General features: G+C 38.9%; 1 protein-coding gene across 1 annotated transcript in view; it reads left to right on the top strand.

Moving 5' to 3' along the window:
- Positions 1-18,950, top strand: part of NOL4 (nucleolar protein 4) — a 189,580-nt gene that overhangs the window by 47,964 nt on the left and 122,666 nt on the right. The window contains 1 exon segment of the mRNA XM_040550310.1: positions 349-481. Within this exon segment, the coding sequence (XP_040406244.1) occupies positions 349-481 (133 nt within the window).

The raw sequence follows: 18,950 nt of genomic DNA, 5'->3' as shown, positions 1-18,950 counted from the left end.
CAGAATGTGGAGAGCTCTCCCCAGCCGTGCCTGAGTAACAAGGACTTTGCATGGGGTCTCTAGTTACAACCCTGTTTTACAAAATGCTATGGAAACAGTTATGAGTGTGGTAATGCAGTATCATCATAGTTGATCAAACTGCATTTGTCAGACTATCATATCACACAAATGCTGCATGTTCCTTGCTCTTTATGTGCTTTGCTTGTTTGCTTATATACATGAACTATTACTATGTGAATGTATTCCATGCCAGGTATGAGTGGAATGAATAAGAGTGGGTGAGCTCCACATATAATGTGAACAGCATACAATGTTTTCTGACATGTCTCTGAAACTTTCAATTTGCAGGATGAAAGCTCTATAGAAAGTGATGAGTTTGATATGAGTGACTCTACTAGGATGTCAGCTGTGAACTCCGACCTCAGCTCAAATCTCGAAGAGAGAATGCAAAGTCCTCAGAATCTCCAGGGCCAGCAGGATGGTAAGGTTCTCCTTTCACATAGAAAATGTGGTATTGTCTTGTCTCTCTCCCATTCTGTGCCTTCATTTAGTACCTGCTGTGTCCTTTTCTTCATAGCGAGTTTCATTAGGTAATTTGAAATGTATGTTCCCTTTGTATCAGTGTGAAGAGGATGAAGTTGGTTGTGTTTTTTTCTTTTCCTTTTTTTTTTTTTTTCAAGTTAATTTACTTGTTGCTTAGGCAACAGGTGAGTGCTTAGATCACTATATGTTAAGTGTTATTATTTTATTTTTATATATGAAATGTGACTATACACAGGCATAAAAGGAAATGAAACTCAAACCTTTCCAAGGCAATCCAGAAGGCTGAGAAAGTTGTTTTTGGTGGTTGAAATGAGGGAGAAGGGAGAAGTATGTAACAGAAGTGTAGTTGTTTGGGAGCAAGGAACGGGATGCAATATTCAGAAAAAAAAGGATGAAAAAGACAAACTCCAACAGAGAAATAGAGATAAAAGATGAGAAAATATGACCAGCAGCATTGTAACTCTGAACATTAATTATTTCTAGGTTAGTTGCAACATAAAGCTAATTTGTTGGTGAAAGAGATTGAAGTCTTACTTTGCACAGAAAGAGCACAAATGAGTACTCTGATTTCAGCCCTTGTTACAGAATGAGTTAGATGGGCCTGGCTTTAAGTTAAATTTCTCCTTGGGTGTGGAGCTCACGCACAGCCTGTCCTATACAGACTGTTATGGTGGCTCATGGGTGGCACATGAATGAGAAACACCCAAAGTGCAGGTGTGTTCTGTTGCTATCAAGTACAACATATTGGTATTCTGTACATGTTACTGTGTAATTTCCTGAACATGTGTGCCAAATCAGAAGGGCTTCTATATTTCTCCTGAACACTATATATATGGAATTTGACAGTTAAGCTGGATTCTTTCCACTTTTTGCATCATCGTCAGTTGTTACCTTGTAAGGTTATGTAGGTTAGAAAGTGTGTGTGTCAGTGTCAGTGTCAGTGAAAGTGTGTGTGTCAGTGACTGATAGGATCTAGCTATGGGCAGGACCTTCTGCTGTGTTGCTCTCTAGACAAATAAAGGAGGAGGATGTTGAAGATAATTTGCTAGGCAATTATGAACAAGAAGCAGGGGAAGCCAGTTCACTTTCCTGCTAAGTCTGACTTTTCAGGGCTAGTATGTAATAATACTGCTAACTTAGAGTTTTCAGGGATTCTTTGGAAGGTGCCGGTTTTACGTGTCTGGCACTCAGTGAAAACTGTGCTTTAGAGGTTATCATTTACATATATACTCAATCTATTTCACATATGAAGTATTTCCTAATAGTAATTGTGTGCATGTGTAACTCTGAAGTAAAAATCACAGCTCAGTGCCATAACCTGGAGAAATGCCTGTCATACATGTCTTAACACATTCTGCAGCCAGAGTAATGCTCCACATCTGATCATAGTAGAACATATGTACGAATGATAAAATGCTGCAGAGCTGTCACTTGCTATTCAAAATCTGTGGCAAATAAATGCACTGTGGTCTTTGAACTACAGGTAGCGTGATTTTACAGAATTGTTTTAAATCTCTCTGCTTTTCTTCCCCTCCTCCCAGATGGCACTTGCTCACCTTCTTAAGGCAATACTTTTTTGTTGATTCTTCTGGCTAAAGCATCAGCTGATAGAGAGATCTGAAATAAGAGCTCTGCCTGCCTCATGGTTTTCCTGTGTTAGATGCTGTCAGGTAGCAAACCTGAGTGTGGCCAGTTATAGCAATACTGTGTTTCAAGATATTGGAGAAGAGGCTGAAGGAGAAACTGGAAGACATCAGAAAAGGGGAAGGAAAGAAGAATGATAGGAGAGGGCAGGGGTGGAAAAAAAAGAAGATTGAAGGAAATGAATGAACATAGGAACATAAGAAGCTGGACAGGAAGGAAGGAAGACAAAGGGGAACTTAAGTGAACCTAACAGTAGCATTCCTTTTGCTGTCACAGCTTCTGCTGTAAAATTTCACAAATTTAATACTTAATTATAGTGTATGCCCACCCAAATTATCACTTAAGCATAGATGTGTGTGTCTGAAGTGATTCCTTCTCCTTTCCCTCGAACTACTTTATATGTCCACGAGAGTTTGTGTCAGCCACCAGATACAGTCTACTGATAAAGACACGTGACATGTGGCTTATGTGGAATGTGTTTGCTGCGTTTTGGCAGGTGGAAACTTACTGCTGTGTGTGATTGCCCATGCACACATGGTTGGGAAAGGTGCCTGTGGTGGAATGGGACAGCTGCCGCAAATGTGCCCTCACTGGTAGAATGATTTGCTAATGGGAATTGTTTGCTAACAGGACTCACTGCTGCCTGGGTTGGATTAGTGACAGATCCAGAATTGGTGTGTTCTGCCACTGGGCATTAGCATGGCCTTCCATACAAGGTGGTGTAGAATATTTGGGACGTCTAGCATTCTTTTCCCATGAATTTCAACTGATTAATACTACGCTATAATCAGTGTACCCTAGAGGAACGCAGTGGTGGGTCGGGGCCACGCTAATGAGGTAATAGATGGGACCCTTCTTCCATTTCAGTTTGTCAGAGCACCGTGGAATTGCTGACATTACGTCAAGAGAACAAGATGTTTCATACTCTCTTACCTGTAGCTATACCTGCATCATATTCAGTCAGGTATTTGCCTTTGGAACCCTATTGCAGAGATCATACTAGAAAATTTGACCTGTGGTTTCTCAACATCTTCTAGTCTAGTACTCTGTGTTCTCTGTTTCTCGTGGTTAGGTCATTTGAACCTGATAGAATTAAGACAAGTATGAGAGCAACCCACAGTATTGGCTGAAAAGCAATTGACTTCTTCATCCAGGAATACCATGGTCAGTAGAAAGTGCTGAGAAGGAGGACACAGAGAGGGAAGTTGTGTGTTTGCTTGTAACGGATGGGCGTTGATACTGCACAACAGTCCAGGGCTCTGCAAATGCACCAAGGCTTTGTATGATTCCCTGTATAAGAATATTAGATTGAAAGGAATGAAGAACTGAGGAAAAAATAAAAGTAGAGAGAGCTGGTGAACTCTGCCCATAGTAGTGAAACTGTCACAATACTGTGAAGGACAGTTCCCACTTTAAATTAGCCTTTGTGTGCTTTTAAATAACAGGGCCTTGAGTCACACCTGCTGGTGGATGGCTGAAAATAGCATCGTGAGCACCTGCGGGGCTGCTGCAACTATGGGGGAGGAGTTGGAAAAGAGCTGCTGATCTTCCCTGGGGAGTTAGAAAAGGAAAGCAGCTCTAATATGCAATCGGTTTGTTCCCCAGCTGGGAACGGGGTAGGGCTATCTGGTTACCAGTCCCTGGGAGCTGCTTTCCCTAGCAGCAAGCTGAATAATAGGGCTGCAAATTGCCAAAGTGTTCCTTTCTCTTTTGCATTCCCCCCCCCCTTCCCCTTGCTTACCCCTGTTTTTTGCTTACCTATTCTGGGAGTCTTGTCTGCTTCCTTATACGTATATGTGCTACAGCTCCCTTGTCCTAAGCTGGTTCTTGGGGTGAGTGCTGCACGCTGCTCATCTGCAGGCAAAGCTCCCGCGTGACAGCTGTCTTTGATTCTCCTTTTTTCTAATAATGCTCTAGGGACTTGGATGTGAGTGGATCAAAATCTTTTGCTCTTGTCTCAGACTGCAGGCAGCAGGCAAGGTTTGCCAACTGAGTCTGAAATAAAGGAGATAGTCTTTTTTTTTTTTTTAAATTAGGAATTCAGTGCTTCAACCTGTACAAAATGATTTCTGTAGCAAAAAAAAAAGGACCTCTAGACAAGTCTGTTTGAGGGGCAACAAGATCTTTTGCCCAGAGGCAAAATAGGAGTCTGGTTGCCTTTGCCTGTTAGCTGAAGCTCTGTGCAGAACAGCTGAGTGTGTTTGGCTCACTTGCCTTGGTGGTTCATTGGTGACCAAGGCATAGGAGCAGAGCAGGGGGGCTCTAATTGGACAAAATGTAGAACACACACAACTCTGTCCCTAGAAGAAACAAGGGGCTAAATTTGATACCTCACCATGTGAACTATCAAATAAAAATCAGAGAAGATGGAGAATTCTCCTGTTTGCAGTTTTTCTCACTCTACCAAGGTACAGCAAAACATTTTAATGCTTTGTTTGAGTTTGAATGGAGCGACTTATGTTCTCTTCAGACCAGATTGTAGAAAATTATAGTTACGTATGTATATATATTTATATAGCAATACCCCTCACAGACATTGTATGGAGACTGTGCTTATAGAGGCTAGATATGAAAAAAACGTGTCATGATTCAACCTTTGACAGGGGTTGTGATATAATCTTAGACCTGGAGATTAGTAATAAGCTTTTCCCATTTTTTTTTTTTCAATTTACAGAAAGTTGGGCAATAGTACTGTTATGTAGTGGAGGACTATTCCTTCAAGTAGCTTGTGGTCATTTGGATGGTGCCGATTCTTTTTCCGCAGCATGCTTAAGTTGCTAGGCTTTCCACAGTGTACATTTAGAAGGTGTTTAAGGTTCGCTTGAACTATTCCCTTCTCTCATATGGTGTTTGTGGAAAATGGAAGTTTAGGATCATCTAAATACCTGTTTTCTACATCAAAGATGTAATCTTTAATCAACAGCTTCACCTGAAACAAGTAACAGTAGACAATTAAGTAGTTAAATCTGTGCCTCTGTGCAGGGGTGTGGAGTTTACTAGACCCATGCTTGCCGTTGTTTTTTTCTCTCTGAACTGAGCCCAAGCTAAGTTTTAATCCATCTTTCCATTCTGAATTGGTTGTACTGTAGTAGTTCTTTCTGCTTTTATCTTTATTCCACTAAAACCTGGACTCTCTGTCTTACAATACTGACTTTTCCTTTTTCCACAATGTAATTTAAGTGAGATGCATGGGTTCAAACACCAAGTGAGATGCATGGTTCAGGCCAAAGTGAAGACAGATTGGCAAAGGAGTATATTGGAGTAAATCCTCCCTGCTGTTGCCTATGTTTTGACTGTGCTAGTGATGTAGAGTAAATCAAATGGTAACAAAGCCAACACGAGAGCAGGAGATTCTCGGCACTAAACCCGTTGCAATCTTTTTGCTGCTAATTAAAAAGTCTGTGGAAATGATATTTTAATTAATGTAAAAAATTATTTTACATTAAGGGGGATTGTGCCTTTAACTTCTGTTCAAGTACTGAAAGGTTTTGCAGATAGGCTTGTTGTGTATGAGGTCTAGTTGTGCTTGATTTCAGCAACGACCCACAAAAGATTAGCCCAAATGTTTGTAGGGTTTGCTTGTCTTTTACTCAAAATCTTGACTTCTTTAGGCTTCAAAACAAAGCACCTGACATTTCTATAGTGCATGGGGTGGACTGAAATTACCACACAATGTCATAAAGCTGTAATAACTTGTGCTATTAAACATAAAATGAAAAGCAGCCTGCTAGTTTTCCTTCATACAACCTCATGTACTTGTAGAAAGCTTTTTAATGTGGGGGATTATCTGTGGCTTGACTGGTTTTATTTGCAATTTGTAGATCATACCAACACAGCTATAATGCTATAAAAGTTGCTTATTATGCTTGTACTTTATACAGGACATTAGGTTAATAAGCATTTACTCTAAGCAAAAGGTAATTTTTGCTTAATAGTGTGGGTTTGGGCTGATTAAGAATGGAGGATGTAGCACTGTTAGCTTATAAAGAGCATAGAAAAACAACTGCTACTTTTTTTTTTTTTTTTCCAAAATGGTAGAGCGTTTAAAATTGCATTAATGTTGGGGCCAGGAGAACTTCTTAATTTTGTGATATATCCAGACTTTCTGGTCTTGCTCAAGCCAGTGAAACTTGTGACATTTTGGGCAACAATCTCTATTCATATGAGTAAGGATGAAACAATAAATACTAGTGTTCTGAATAAGATCTATGATACCTGTCTGTCTCACAGCAATGGAAAAGAAGAGACACATAGCATCAAACCAGTGCTGATAATATAGTAACTTATGCACAATGTTTTGTGGTCTTGCTCTAATTTCCCTGGAGAGGAAAACCCACCTGTATGGACAGGTTTTATCTTTCCCTTGTTCTGGGAGGTTGAGCAGATGCAGCAGAGGCTGAAAGAGGACAACAAGCACTTCCCAAAGATGAGGGCTGAGACAAACCGGCAGGAGGGAATGAGGAAGGTCTCTGCTTCTGCTGCCCGGCAATCTGTTCTGAGGATAAGGAAAAGTCTCCTGTCTCTGCAGTTGTCAATCTGCCGCCTCTCACAAGCACCAGCTTCATTACCGAATAAAGCACGGGATAGCAGAATCACATATGCACGTTGCTGAATAAGTCTTTGGGCTGCGCTGAAGTGTTATCTTACTCTTGTCAAAATTACAGGGGTTTCTTTACACAGGGAATTAGGTATAATACATTGCTCTATTTGAGAAAATTAATATCATTTTCACCTAAACAGAGTTAAAGTGGACCTGAGAACTTGGCATACAATAATACTATTATTTTGCTTCAGTGGAGCTACTCCTGGGGTGATTTGGCCCATCAGATTTGCTTTGATGTAACTTGATTTGCACAAATACATGTAAGAGAGACGTAAAGAAAAAAAAAAAAGCTGAAACCAGAACAGAAATCCAGACATTTGTACAAATCTCATTCCACTTTTGCTTTAATGACTTCTTTAGAGATGATATGTTATCAGTGTGAAAGGCGCTATGAGTGACACTGAAAGGACTCTTGAATGCTGTTACGATGTCAGCGATAATGCATTGTACTGAGCCTGTGCAATAGCTTGAAACGTTGGCCCTGCTGTATTAGAAACTTTCAGTCCTTGGGATTATTAAGGATTCTCTGGAGTACTGGGTGGACTTTTCAGCAAATCAAGTATTTTAATGTACTGGCTACTTATTACAAGGCAGCTGATACTTGGACTGTCATCAGAGGGCTGAGCAGATAGGCTCTTCTACAGTCTGACAGATAAAAACCTTCCTTTGACTCTTTGTACAACTATATATGTTAACTATTTAGCAACAGTGTTTCTCCGTGCAGATTAATGTTAAATGAATACATGGCTAAGACCAGAACTTCAATAACTGGGTGGATCTGCCTAATCAGAAAGAGCTCTCACACCAGAATTTGGGTGTGAACACCCATCTCACTGAAGTGTAGCACATAGATTACTTTTATAGTTCACTTTTTTTCATATGAAAAGCTACAGTACATTCATTTGCTGATTGCAACTTCACAGTCATCTTGTGAGTTGGTTGGGCTGAATGTCTTTCCCTGTACATTTTAATTCTGTCTTTTCTTATCTTTTTTAATAACTTGTGTTCTTTTTTTTTTTTTGACGCTTTTTAAAATCTTATACTGTAATTAGTTTCAGAGACTAAAATATTATTAAATGTGAATTATGCCTTCCATAGAATCTCAGCTACAGTGTGAGTGGTCTGTTGCAAGCAGGGAAAAATCCCATTTCCCGCACCACCCTCCCAGCTGCACAACTGTCACTTTCCATTACGCTTGCCTTGAACAATTGAGTGTGGCTTGTAATGACAATAATTGCCTCAAAATTGTTTGTCATGTTTGGCTTGTTAGCAACAAACTACTAACTGTTGGTTACAATCAAGTTCTCAGCTATTATTCCATAATTACATAAGGGAATACTTTCAGCCAATAATAGTTCCGAAATGAGAATTATCTTCTCACAAATAATGCTTGCAGACCATTCACTCTATTCACAGCCATTTTTTTTTTTAACATGAGCAATCTAGTGTTAAGTGAAGCCTACTCCTGTGTAAAAGGCTTGCCTCAGACCTGTATCCTTTCACATCTTCAAAACATGTCTGCAGGTTGCATCAGTGTTGTACAAATCCTCTGTTAATAGATGTTTCACTTGGCAATAGTGCTCACCCATCAAGCTCACTCTTCCTTACACAGGTACTGAAAAGACTCAATTTGCTTTTAATTTCAATACACAACTCCTTGTAACTAAGCTTAGAAGGATTTCTGAAAATGTTGGTTTGGATTTGGTTGATTTTCTTTGTTTCTTTTTTTCATTATCTTACCATTCCTCAGGCTTTTCTTTCCCATTTCTCTGTAACCTCAAAATTAAGGAGGGGCATTCTGGCATATGGGTTTAATTTAGCTTTCCAGTTTATCCTTTTGTAGGTAGCAGTTGACTTTAGCATGAGCTATGTTCAGAGATGGCTTGATTGAATTCGGTTTGCTTCATTACAGTATAGGTAGAGGTTTTTTGATAATTGTGGTTAAAATATATGGCAGACATTGATTCCACATTTTTTTTCCTATTACATTTAATGTAGAGAAATATTTTAGTTTCAGTAAAAGTAATGTACTTTAAAGAGGATTAAATATAGCCATTATTTCTTTACTTCGTTATATTTTAATTAAGAAAGTTCCTTTTTTTTTTTTTTTTCAGGAAATTCCCTGAAGACACTGGGCTATCTTGCAATTTTTTTAATAGAAATTTCTTTAGAGCATATCTCACTTGATTTTTTTTTTCCACGCTGAAAGTTTAAAAATTAGAAGTCATTTGCTAACTAAACACAAATACTTCATCTGCAAAAAGAGAGCAGTATTTTCTCAGCACTATAGAGTTTTGCAATATTTAACACAGAGGAAGTAGATACATAAACTTTCCTGAGATCTGTGAAGCAGTGTTTTCAAATAATTGATTTCATCTTGCCAAATAGTAACCATATTCATTATTCTGAGGCAGAGATACAACCTATTTCTAACACTTAATAACAGGAAGGAAGAAATATATAATCTTTCCAGAATTTTCAGGATAGGCTGAACTTCAACGATCTCCTCCAAGTATTCGTAAATTCTAATGGCCTGGTTATTGTGGGAAAGCTAGAAGCGAGAGTTTGCAGGTTGTCTGGAGACAGAAAAATACACAAATAATTAGACAACATCAAGACAGACTAAAATGCAGACAGACTCTGTTACAAGTTTATTTAGCAGTTGGTGACTGGCTCGCAGCTTGCTGGGGGAAGCTCAAGGCTCAAGCAGACTCTTCAGTGCTGCGTGTCAGGTGGGCACTGGTGGAACACCCAGACAGACAAACAGACTTCATTAGCTACTCAACCCACTTGGGGAAATGTTGTGGAGATAGACACCTTGTTTGTGTGTTTTGTGAATTGTACTGTAAGTGATGCTGAGAAACCAATCCAGGGCCTCAACTTTAAGGGTTGGCATTCCCATTAGAATATGTTCAGATAAAAGGTAACATAAAGGAAGTATCCAAATTTATGTTATTTACAATTTTCAAACTTAGGTGCACAGAAAGGAAGGGAAATTAATGCATTAGGTCAGCTCCAAGAAACTTTTCTTCATTTCCATCAGAAACCAACTCATTAGTGCACTTGCCTTGCAACTAGAGCATGGCTCTCCAGCAGAAGCATTTCCCTGAGATCTCTACTGCAGAAATCCTTGGTCATAGGCATATTTGCATCTTTACCTCTTACATCCTTCCTCAGATCTTCAGTTTCATTTCAGTTTTTACAAACCCACTTTCTCGTGAACTGGATCAAGGAGTCAGCTTAACGCATGTCTGAGAGAACTAGTGATGGCATCTACCAAGCTTCTAGCAGTCCTGATGTCCCATGTGCTTTATTGGGTGGTGGTGTTCCTTAAGAAGAAGGTAGAGTGATTCCTGTTAGTAACTGTTCCAGGTCCCTGCTGTAAACAAAAGGTTAAATTTGTGTACAAAGCAATAATTATGTCTGACTGGAAGGTGCAGTTCAGACATCTCTGTTTAGCTTTATATACTCTGAAACTTGAATTTCACATCACTGTAGACATGGACAAGGATATTTGAATGAGATCATAAACAAGGAAAAATGATGTGGTTCATTAGCAGCTTTTAAATAAGACAAGAGTAACAAGTACTTAGGGGTGATAATTGATTAGAAAATTTGATTCTGTGATTTGAGAAACACTGTGATAAAGCTGTGATATCAATGGACTGGTTTGAATTCTTAGTAACAATAATTGCTATTATTGGTTAGATGGGAAAATAGGAGATAGAGCAGGGAATATTTTTGTTTTTTGTTTGCAAAAACAACAAAATACAGCAATGTCATTTCAGTTACACGTAGTTATTCTTCCAAGAAGAACCAAAATAAGAACTGTACTAAAAATTTTAATGACTTAATTGGCAGAGACATGCAGTGGATTTGTTATGTCGCACTATTTAAGTGTCTCTTGGATGATTATCCTGAAGGCAGCTGAAGCTGCAGCCTATCAAATAGAGGATGAAGAGACAGAACTACAAGATGTGAGGACTCTCAATGTGAATTACCTGCAATGGGGAAAATAGACCCTCTTCAAGAGGTGATGCAAATAGTGAGAGCAGCCAGATGGTCTAGAGAGGCTGAGAGTAAATGTAAGCAAAAAATGTTGTGAAGTGTCTTTTAAAAAGACTCCTTGTTTGTGTATAAAGAATCTATAAATAATATTGAATACTCTACAGGTCTATACCCATCTTCTTGATCAAGGATTTCTATCTGTCTAAAAAAATAAAACTGGTCTGAAAACTGGTAACTTTTTCTAAATAACCCTCTGAGTCAACTGTCCAAGGACCATATTTTAATGAAAAGTTCAAAAGAACTTTCACCTCTAGTGACCTGACTTTTGGAAACTGCATCCTGCATGATCATGCCCAAAAAATAAGGGTGCAGCTAAAACCTTACTTAAGTCAACAATAAGAATTTCTACAAAGTCCACTGCAGACAAGCTTTCATTTTTCACATTTTCATAATAGGTCCCAAGCAGTTGAACTGATCCTGCAGTAGTTAATGTGGATGACGAAATTGTCAATGGTTCTTTAATTAAACCATTAGTGCAGTTTATGTGGAGATGATAAGCTTGAGATGATATTTAGTGAGTTAGCCAGGCTCTGTCTGTGTTCCTCTATCTTCCTTTTTTCTTTCTGCCACATTTCTGCAATTCTGTGCTAGCTGTTATGTGTGCTCTCTAGGAACTATACAACTGCTTAGATTCCTGGCTCGGACTATAATCCCTGCTACAACTGTAATCACAGACTTGTAGTTGCACATATTGTTATATCTCTTGCAAATAGGCTCTATTTTAATTAAAAGCATGGATGTTGTAAAGCCTGTTAACAAGGACAAATATTTTTCTGTTCTCTGAATCAGCTACTCAGCAGCATGCTTCCATCCTTTCCCTGGAAAAAAAAAAAAAAAAGGACCTAAGATTGCTTACCCAAAGAAATGGGGAAATGATGATGAAAGCATTAAAAGCATGTGCTACGGTTAGATTTTGAAAAACAAGATGACAGCCTGGCCAAGTTCTCCCCACTGATTTAAAAAAGAGGGTTCTGGGGTGATTTTGAACATAAGTTTTTCTGTTGGCATTGTACAGTGTTGATTTCAATAGAAGCTTACTTAAATGTAGCTTTGCAAAGGAGAGGGTGGACATGGTAAAACAACTGTTTTTCTGAGAAATAATTCTTCACCAGCTAGGAAACCGTGTATATCCCTCACCTTCCAGCCTTTCACAGGCAGCTCAGACACTGCTTTGGCCACACAGAAGAACAAGGTTCTGTTAAGAAGAGCTTCTACTGCATAGATAATTTACTTGAATGGGTAGGAGTAGATTATTAGTCTTTTCTGTTTCTGGTTTTGAGTATTGTGGTTGGTAGTCTGGGGGGTGGTGCTGTTCAATCTATTCAGGCTGGATTTGATTTCTCTGTCTTCTGCTGTTTCTGTTGGTGCTTAGTATGATCCTCTGTTAGTAGAAGATTATGCAGCGATAACACTTGAGATGGGAGGCCAGCAAGGGGTTCCAAATCTGACACGTGGCCCACCAAAAAAGCATGCTATAATAGAAATAAAGCCCATTGCTTCTTAGTTGATGTAGGATGTAGGATCTTGTGTAACACAAAGGCTGGCTATCCCCTGGGGGTGAACACACTGGCTAGTAAGACCCCATACTTACCTGATCATCAAGCATGATGGAGGGAGTGGGTGTTAGTGGTACCAATACCCTCCCCCCCCCAGTTATTTCTGGTCAGACTGAAAACTGTCCTCCTTCAGCGCCTTTCAAGGCAGTAAAATGTTACTTATTCTACTTTCCTATGTAAGTGTATGCTGGATGTCTTCTCATTTGTTACAGTCAGGCAGAATGCACAGGTGTGAAGAGGAGTCAGTTCTGAGGAAAAATCCAGAGAACAAAGGGTTGAAAAGACTGCTTAGGGAGTGGCAGAAATTGAGTTGCCAACTTGACAAGGTTATTTTTCCAGCAGTATTTATTAAAAATAAAGTTAGCATCGAATTATGGAACCTTTGGCCCTCTTGTATATTCCATTACGCAATATGGAACAAGCACAAAACTAATTCAAATATACACAGAAGTATCGATTTCTATGAATAGATTTTATATTTACATACTGTATAACTCTATTTATAAATCTGTATTTCTATTACCAAATATATATCTATTTCTGTACTCATCTATTTCAACAAAATGAAATGATCATTGAAAAGAGAGAGAGCTTTATGACATGGGAATCTGTTATTAAGCAGATGTTACATTTTTCTGTGCTCTAGAGACCATCTCAGAGTGTTCAGAAATACCATAGACTTGGATTTCTGGAAGGGTCAATTCTGTAAATGCCAATCAAATCAGAGCCAAACACTTCTTGAATTTCCAAGACAAAAAAAAAAAAAAAAAAAAAGTAAGATATCTTACTTTCTTGTTGTTCTGATGTGGGTGGAAAAGCTTTTGATTGAATGCATTTTCAGACAAGTCACAAGATGTGTGCCGTCTCAACCAGCTTGTGTTTTCCTGTTCAACAGAAGCAACAGCAGGAAATAGTGGCTGTCAGCATCTGAAGCTCGGATCACAATATTGCAGGTTGTACCTGAGAGGCAGCTGTAGCTACAACAGCTTAACAATGTATTCTTCTTCCAGGGAAGAAATGTCAAAAATAAATTCGAATGACTGTCTCGTAGAAGAAGGTTCCATAGTGAAGCTTATGTGAAACCCATCTACGTATATATGAAATCTATAGTGAAACTCTTTGCTTCCCTCAAAATTCTTTCCTAATATAGGACAGTGCCCATCTTAGGGGCTTCCTCTTGGAACCATTTCTGGAGGTGCTTTGCAGGTCAAGTCAGAAGTGGCATGGAGAACACAGAGATGGTGTGTACTTGATAATTGGTACTGGTGAGTAAATGGTCTCCTGAGGTTTAGCCAGGGCAATTCTTTAGGTGTTTTTGTTCTTCAGTATGATCATAGAACCATAAAACATCCTGAGCTTCTTGAACTCCACAGGCTATGTGCTGTGACCACTGCCCTGGGGAGCCTGTTCCAGTGCCCTATGATGATAGCTGTAATCAAGGCAAGGACTCGTAAACTCCATAGCTTTTAAGGCCTGTGCCAAAAAGGAAAGGTGATTTCTGGCTCATTACAGGTGAAAGATTATTTGTTTATTTTTGCTGCTGTGGCAAAGTGCCCAAGTGGGCGGCCACTAACCTAGCATTTTGAAAGGTCCTAAAATTTAGACTGGGTTGAGTAATTTAAAGTTGGATGTTGTTGTTACAGGGAGACCATCAGGAAACAGTTCCTTCCTCCTATCACCTTTCATTTGTTCACCTTCATTTTTTAAAGGCCATTTTTTCTGTCATGTAAACATCAAGACAGATAAGGAGAGAGATGGACTGGGGACTGAAAGACTTTTTGCATTAGTGTCAGGGGGATAAAGAACTTTTTTTTTTTTTTTCGTAGCTTCCTGTAGCTATTGGTAAAGAACTCCAATGTCTTTTTTGTCTCCAGGGCAAGAGTTATCGAAGGAAAGAAATAATTTTCAAAACAATCCTTAGCTCACAGTCTAAGGAAGTTCTGAAATATTTCTCCTCAGTACTGCATATTTGGTTATTTGCCAACTGTAACTATGTAATATCAAAGATGAATGGTAGTAAAGGATGGGGGCTGGTGGTTGTAAGACATGAGAACAGGATGGGGTAGAGCAAATGAAAAGTTACGCTCTCTTCATGCTGATTTCTGGCTGGGATTCCGAGTATGAGAAGAGAAAGGCAGTTTTAGAAGCAAGCAAAAACAGTTTTCCAAAGAGTTGTCTAGAAGACAGGAAGAGAGGCAGTAGTGAGGGGCTGGCAGAGGCGTAACTGGTAGTTAGACATCTAACTCCTGCAGAGATGTAGCAGGAGAGAGAGCACTTTTCTGCCATTCATGCCTTTGAAAGTGCTGCTCTTGGTGAAGGTTTGCAGCCTCTCTTACAGTGACTCCATGAAGAAGCTGTTTAAAAGTGTATTACTTGTCAGTGTGTGAAAGGAAAATGTCAGTGCAGGCAAATGTCTTGCATCATATTCTCAGTGGGCCTACATTGTTTTAGAGCAAATGAGGTTCCGACCTTGTTTAAAAACAGATGTTATTTTCTGTCCACCATGTTGATTTCTGTGATAGCTGATAGTTGTCCTTACATCCCTGTAAGTATGAAAAATGTGATGTTAACCTCCTTAATTATTAGGCACATTTTATAAGTCCAATATACGGTGACAATACAAAAATCTGCTGAAGTCCACTTGCTATCACTTCTGATCTTCAAACGGTGAAGAAACCAAATAGATGTTTGTGGTAAATGCTTGCTTGATTTCAGTACAACAAAATCTGTTCGAGAATGCCAGCTAGTCAGTAACATGGCATAAATGGCATGCTGTATTATGTTGTCTAAATTCCAGAAGAGATGCTGTCACCTCTTCCACCCACCCTGTACATGTGGAATATCTTTTCAAAGCAATCTGAGGGTGTTTGCCTGTGCATTTAAATTGATGCCCTGATTCAGTTTTATTGTTCTAAGTAGTAATACTAAAGGAAGTGTTTTCAGTTGGGAACATTTGGGGGAATATTACCATCTTTGTCAAATGTACCCATCCGTACAAGAGTGGCAGCAATTGCCAATGACTCAGAGCGTCATTAATCCAGAACGTTTAGAGCTATTAGCAGGGATAGCAAAGCTTAGAAAGGTTACTCTCCTATCTCCCTAGTTAAATCTGAAGGCCAATGGAGCTGAGGAAATGAAGCAAGAATGAGATTTAGAAGAATGTCCGTTGCCTTGAGTCACAGCACTATATATCTTTTAGAACCTGAAGGTATCAGAAATTGCCACTAATATGACTGAAGGCCAGAACATAGATTGCAGAAATTAAAAACAACAACAACAACAAAAACTTAGCTGTAAAATAATTTAAAGACAATACTCAAAAGGATACATTTCAGATTATAAACTGAGTTACCTGTTTGGGGATGTTGGAATTTATTGACGTTTTAAGAAATGTGCCCAAGGACCCTGGTGAATGAGTAAAGAAGAGCGAGGACGTTATTATCATATTGCTCACATGACAGTGAATGGAGGTGTTGGAGTTTTTTTGACATCTATAATCTCTAATAGGAGGGAGCTACAGAGTCAGTGGAAAAAGTTCTGTCCTATGTTAAATCTGCACTACTCTTAATGAAATTTGACAAACTTTCGGAAGAAGGGATGTTTTTTGGCCCTGAAAACTGCAAATAAATTATATTCATTTTTTTCCTGGATATTCACACTGATTCAGCACTGACTATATATAGATTTTTCTTTTCTTTCGACAAATCCACTCCTCTGATATTATTGAGGAGCAGCTTTCAGACTAAGCTGGAAATCTGAATGGCATTTTAAGATCCACCTACATCTTATGAGATAGTCTTTACTACTCTAAATTAGATTTTGTAAACATGTCAAATATGAGAATGGGTGGAACATATGGATTGGCCAAAGGTATCTGAAGTAGGAGCCTTTTCTTTCTGCATGCTACAGCTCTGTTCAGCCTGAAGCATGATAGGCACTTTTAGTGACACATTCACACAGGAAAGAAGAGCATATCTGTGAAGATAGGCCAGAAACTTCCTCTGCTTGTTGTATGACACGGTTACATAAAAAGCCATATGGAAGCTGTCAGATGCTAGTGTCTTCAAGGTAGGGCTTAGGCCTTGCTTTTGCATTTTGAGTCATGACATTTTTCTCCTTATATCTAACTAGATCCTGTGCAAAGAAGTGTTGACTATAAACACAAAACACCAGTGAGTTCCTTTGTTCTTTGTTTTAAGCACAGTCATTGATAAACCCTTTGGAGTCCTCATTAAAAAAAAATAAATGTCTGTGATGTTTAGGTTTGAAATCAGGTCCTAGGTCTTTATTAGCTATTGTTAGAGTCTCACAGATCACACATCCACATGTTTCACCCAAATTAATTTTATATAGTTGAAGTGTACCAATGTACCCTGCAACACAAAGAAGATTTGGTAGAATAAATAGATGGATAGTTTCACTGGTTATTCTGATTCCAGATCTTCGGTCTGTAACAAGGTCTACCTTGGGCTGACGTCCTCTCAGAATCATCGGAGCCCAGAATATTCCTCAAACTCATAGCTTTTTACTACTAGCTTTCAAATGAGAGTTGCTGACACTTAGCATTCTTGTTCCATTTCAGGAACATTCAAAGAAGTACATAAGAGAGTTCAAACTTAGTTTCCATTGAGCTTGTAACTTCATTACTAACATGTGATCATCCCATGCTACTCAGTAGTTTTCAAGCCACACCTGGAGTACTGTGTCTAATTCTAGGCTCCACAATTCAAAAAAGATGCAGACAGAGGCTCTAAAGGAGTACCACAAAGATTATCAAAGGGTTGGAGAATCTGTACTGTGATGAGGTAGGTTTTTTCACCCTGGAGAAGAGAAGGCTCAGGGAGACCTCATCACAGTTTTCTAGTACTTAAAGCCTGGTTACAAAGATGACAGATGCTCCCTTTTCACATGGAGAAGACCGTGGGCAACAGATACAAGCTGCAACAACTGAGGTTTCATCTTGATATAAGAAAGAAGTTTTTTATAGTGAGGACAATCAATCACTGGAACAACCTCCCCAGGAATGTTGTAGAGTACCCATCACTGGAGATTTTCAGGATGTGATTGGACAGGGTGCTAGATAATCTCATCTAGGCTTCCTTTCCCATTAAAGGTTGTACCTGATGATCTTCTGAAGCCCATTCCAACCTGGGCTGCTCTGCGATTCTATTTACATTACGCTGAGGTAGATGCGCTCCTGTGCTTAGTGCCAATGAGAGGACCTCAGTTAAATGAAGCTGTTTCCTACTGTTTGCCTTTTTACTGTTCTTTTTCCAAAGACTCCATAACAGGAATATACAGGAAGAGCTGAAGGTTGTCCAAAGGCTGGCTCTCCCCAGCTTTTGGCTCTGAGAAAGCTTCAGAGCAGCAGAGTAAGGAACAGGAATTTGAACTGTTTAGCTGAAGGTTTGTCTTGGCAGGGTGTGTCAAGAATCATCAGAGCTGCAAATTCATCTCATTTACAGACAGCATTCTTCCTGGGTTTGGAGGATCTGGCTGGTACACTGCCAAAGGAAAATGCTATTTGAATAGAGAATAAAGAATAATAAATGGTGCACATCCAAGGTATGTTCAGATCCTGAGAAGTGTTAAATACTAGGAACTAGGATATTTCTTAAAGTTTCCAATTTGTAGCTGTGTATACATTCAGAAATGCAAAGAATCCTTGTAAATAAAATAACCAAATCACGTGGGACTCTTTCCATTTAAAATAGAAGATACGTATCTTTTTTTTTTTCTCATTTTTTCATGGCTCAAACAGCCTCACAAGAGCAGGTTATCACTGCTGGCACAAAACACAGTTTCTGCAGAGTAATATTGCTTCCAGTGTTATCCAGGTTGCTCAGCCAAACTTATCATTAACAAGTTTGGCAACACCCTTAGGCAAAGAGATGATTTGATAATGAATAGCCGTCATTCTATCTGAATAGACAGCTATTGGACACAGACTGCCAAGAGATCATCTGCTGAACTCTTTGAAACTATGAATGCTTAGCTGCAAATATTTTAAACGCTCTCTTTTTGAACTGCTCAGCCTACAATAATCAGTCAAAAATAGCTTCAATGAGAGTGTATTGGAAGTTCTTCCTCAAGGGAGAGATTTTGACTCTGGCACACATTTTAAAACATTGTGCTTCCCTGTGTGTGCTCAGACCTCTTTGGACTCATTTCACAGTGTTTCATTCATTAAGATGATCTATTTTTGATTATAAATGCCTTAAATTCTTTTTAAAAATCTTGTGGCATGGTAAAGGTTTAACGTTTTAGGTGTTGTATTTTCTGTCTTTGTGTACACTAAGATGTGTAACGTTATACATAGGAGATATTTTCTAGATACTGCTTAGGTTCTAAAACTAAATACATGGTGCAGAATTACATTTTTCTGATCATTTTAGGTGATGAAAGTCAACTTGGCACAAAGGTCCATCAAAAGGCAGTTGGTTTCATGCATAGATGCCAGGAGTGTTCTTTAAACAACATTCAACTTTTCTGATTGTACATATCAGTTCTTCACCAGCATATTAAGGAGATGCCAC

Source organism: Cygnus olor, chromosome 2 (genome assembly GCF_009769625.2).
Source record: "Cygnus olor isolate bCygOlo1 chromosome 2, bCygOlo1.pri.v2, whole genome shotgun sequence".
Taxonomy (NCBI): domain Eukaryota; kingdom Metazoa; phylum Chordata; class Aves; order Anseriformes; family Anatidae; genus Cygnus; species Cygnus olor.
The sequence above is the reverse complement of the archived record's forward strand: the minus strand, read 5'-3'. Positions and strand labels throughout refer to the sequence as shown.